Source organism: Telopea speciosissima, chromosome 7 (assembly GCF_018873765.1).
Source record: "Telopea speciosissima isolate NSW1024214 ecotype Mountain lineage chromosome 7, Tspe_v1, whole genome shotgun sequence".
Lineage (NCBI taxonomy): Eukaryota > Viridiplantae > Streptophyta > Magnoliopsida > Proteales > Proteaceae > Telopea > Telopea speciosissima.
In genome coordinates this window covers 30,526,998-30,530,601 of record NC_057922.1, presented here as the reverse complement: position 1 = coordinate 30,530,601, position 3,604 = coordinate 30,526,998, and the positions used below count along the sequence as shown (strand labels likewise).

At 40.0% G+C, this 3,604-nt stretch overlaps 1 protein-coding gene across 1 annotated transcript; it reads right to left on the bottom strand.

Moving 5' to 3' along the window:
* Window positions 1-699: 699 nt before the first annotated feature.
* Window positions 700-1,973, bottom strand: LOC122669967. The gene has a single exon (XM_043866890.1). The coding sequence runs from the start codon at window positions 1,792-1,794 to the stop codon at window positions 1,189-1,191; it is 606 nt and encodes a 201-aa protein (XP_043722825.1). The 5' UTR covers window positions 1,795-1,973; the 3' UTR covers window positions 700-1,188.
* Between the last annotated feature and the right edge of the window lie 1,631 nt (window positions 1,974-3,604).

Sequence of the window (3,604 nt, the reverse complement as noted above, 5' to 3'; positions counted from 1 at the left end):
TAATATCAAATTATTAAACGAATCGAATAATAATCAGTCGAATAGGGGAATTATCATATTCGTATCCAATTAGTTTAAGAAGATTCGAATTCTCCTAAATGCTCCTAAATGGATACGCTAGCGGATCGAATATTTCGAATATCCGTTTACTACTCTAGCTGGAAGTATAGATATGACAAACAAGATGAGCTCCCCAAGATAAAAAAGGCATCCTTTTTCCCTGCGGCTGAGCTGTGTCGAGTGTCGAGTGTCGAGTGTCGACATGCCAACCCAACCCCACACAAATCTTTTTGCCTAGGAATGCCCCTAACCTAATATTCTGCTTTGGTAATTGGTGTGGTATTCAAGTCCAAACAGATCTGAAAAATGCAATGTTTTTTTAGATCAAAGGGTGGATCGAGCAAAAACCACCTCCATGGATTTTTACAATTTCATTCAGTTTCATCATTATCTGCAAGAACGGGTGTTCAACATTCAACAAAGAAAAGAAAGGGAATTATATTAAATTGTATTTACCAGAAGCAAAGCATTCACAAGTAATGACCGCCATTGCTACAAGCAAGCTTAACCCCTAAAATCTAAGAACATCTACAGAAGAGTTTCCCTCTACATCATCACCTCTTTGCAGAGGTATCAAAAGATTACAAAATCTAACATCGAACCCAAATACTACAGAAAATCTAAGAGTTCATCAGCTAGTAGAGGGAACAAACTGAGAACAAACCATTCCCAGTTTTCTCCGTGTCTTTTATCTCCCTCATCTTTATATATATTACAGATGAAGGTTACAAACCCTAATAGCAGAGCAGAAGATTCACATTCAACACTCAACCCCCACAAGAACTAATTCAAGAAGATATTACAGATTCCCAGAGAAGAAACCTCAGGATTTTCTCCACTCAAGAGGAATCTCCCCTTTAATCGATCCATCCATCTCTTCCCATTTATACATGGATTTACATATCGATAATATAGATGATAGGTCCGACATACCATCTCAGCTTTGCCATTACTTTCTATCTCAATATTTCGGATCTTCATCCCGTGTGCAGTAAAAAATAAGCCACGAGAACAGATCTGATGAATATGAGACGACGACGATATCAGGCGAAACCGTGAAAAGCAGAACTCTTTTTGACCTTAGATCCCGATCTAGATCCATACTGTTTAATCTTGTAAAAGAGAAAACTAATCAAGCCGGAGAAGACGTCTCAGATCCTTGGTGGCGGAATCGTCGACGATGGTGAGACCGTCTTTCTTTTTAAAAAACGATGGCAACGGCAGGCTACTCGGAGAAGGGGAGACAGAGAAGGCGGCTCCGGCGTACACATCAGACCGGACAGCCACTGGAGAAAGAATAGCTTTGAGATCCGCGATACGGATCTGCTTAGGGACCATTTCTGGATCCGGTCCCAACCGCTCCGTGCCACAGACGATCAGATCCACACTTGCAGTTGAAGAAAAAGAAGAAGAAGAAGCTACGTTGTGATGGTTCTTCAAAGAAGATTCATTTTTCCTTTTGGAATCGAGAGGCTCTCCACGCTTTAAGATCGTCACCTGTCCCATGACGAAATTCTTGGAAGATTTCGATGAATCATCGGAGCTCAACTTTCTTGAAACCAATGGCTCTGATTGAGTGGGAAAACGCTTTCTAGGTTCCGGTCGGGTAACCGGTTTCCGGCATGGCTTAGGATTGCCGGCGGAGTATGACTTGCGGCGAGGGAAAACCGCCGGGCCACCTACCCTGAACCTTTCGATTAAAAAGTCCTGGGGACATAGAACCTCCGTTCCCATTTGGTGATAATCGATAATAAAAATAAAAAAGCCAGAGGGAATGAGTAAGTTGAAATTATTTGCAGAAACTAAGAAGAAAGAAAGAAGGGGGAACTAAGTTTTCACCGGTTTCTTGCCGGCCCTTCTTCTTCTTCCTCCTTTAAAGGGAGGGATTTCCGTTCTCTTTTTTTTCTTTTTCCTAATTCTCCCCTCTGCAATTCAAATGCTTCAATCTTCGTGGATTTATAGGGAGAGAAGAATGAAGAAGTAAAGGTGGTTGGGTCATGGGTGGGAGGGATTGTGACTCAGATTTTTGGAGGAAGCTACGCACCTACCTTCCCTCTCTCTCTCTTCTGGCTTGGCCACCTCGTAAGAACCGACAAGGATTGATTTTGGTTCATTTTGGGAGCGCGGATAAGTGGCCGATCTGAACCTGACTGTGTCTTTCGCTGCTGTGTGGTCCTGGTCCACGCTCCCTCCCCCACCCTCTTTAACGGAAACCGTTTACCTCCCGTTCCGTTCCGTTTACGACTTTAACTCCTTTAAAACTTGGTCTATCAACTATCACCAAAAAAAACAGGTTCTGAATTTCTGATTCCAAATTACAGGATATCGGTTATTTGTTTTCCAACGGTTGGATTAATGTCAACGGATTCTAATGTTGATTCCAATCTGACGTTTAAAAAGAAACCCCTCATGTACGATGCCTTTTCGCTGAATCAAATATCATGTTCTTTTAAATCTTATTTAATTACGAACGTGTGATTCACGTTGGTAGGGGGTTTGGTTTGAAGTCTCAACTCTGACGAACAAAGGCCCATTGACGAGAGGCCTACTACGAAACTACCTTCCCCACCTAAAGGTGTTGCTGGAAATGACATAAAAGCCACACCAATTATCGACAGAGGATACTTCTGTTAAATTTCTGGCAGCATAGTTTATGAATATCCTTTAAATATTCCTCTATCATCCCTAGGCTCCACCACTATACTTAAATTGGCTGGTCTTTGTTTTCTTCTTTTTCTCTCAATTATTTATTTGTTTGGTGGACAGGTTTCTCTTAAGTTCGAATAATCATTGTATATAAAATATAGGGAGAGGGGTCGCTTTGACTCCAGGGTGCAGTTTTCCAACAATGAGGGGGTGCGAAATCAGTGGTGGATCCTAATGAAGAGAGAATGTGAGGGGTCCACGGATGGGATGCGACAGGACACGCATAGAAATCTATACAATATCAAATAATTGTGACAACATTATTATTTAATAGTCTTATTTTCCTCTCATCTCAAGTATTTTATTATTTTCTTTCTCTTACTTCAATTATGTGGGTTCCAAGTGAATGGTATCATTTTTTGCATCGTCTTTGATATGACGTGTAGATTTTTAATATACTCACATTATGGGAAAATCCTCTCCCTATTTAATTTTTAATTAAAGGAAGAAGGTTCAGTGAGCAAGTCATTTTATGTGAGAAGAAGAGATATGGACAAAAATGTTGTACCCTGCCTCTCTACAGTTTAGAAAACCTTTTCCTTATGATAAAATCCAAGGTGCAAATGTTTACGGTTAAGACATATTTTGAGCTATTTAAGGATGTGTAGAGTAAAAGATACAGACATGCAAGGATGTCAAAATGGAACCAAAATCGAATATTGAAAATGACCTTTATGATCGAAGCAAATTGGACCATCGAAAAATTATTCGATTCTGATTTCATATGTTCATAACCCAAAAAATCGATTGTTCTAAACCAAATAAAAATTAATTAACAGGTAAAATAGGGCCGAATAAACTCAATATTTTGTATTGCCTTATTCAAACAAAGGTTTTA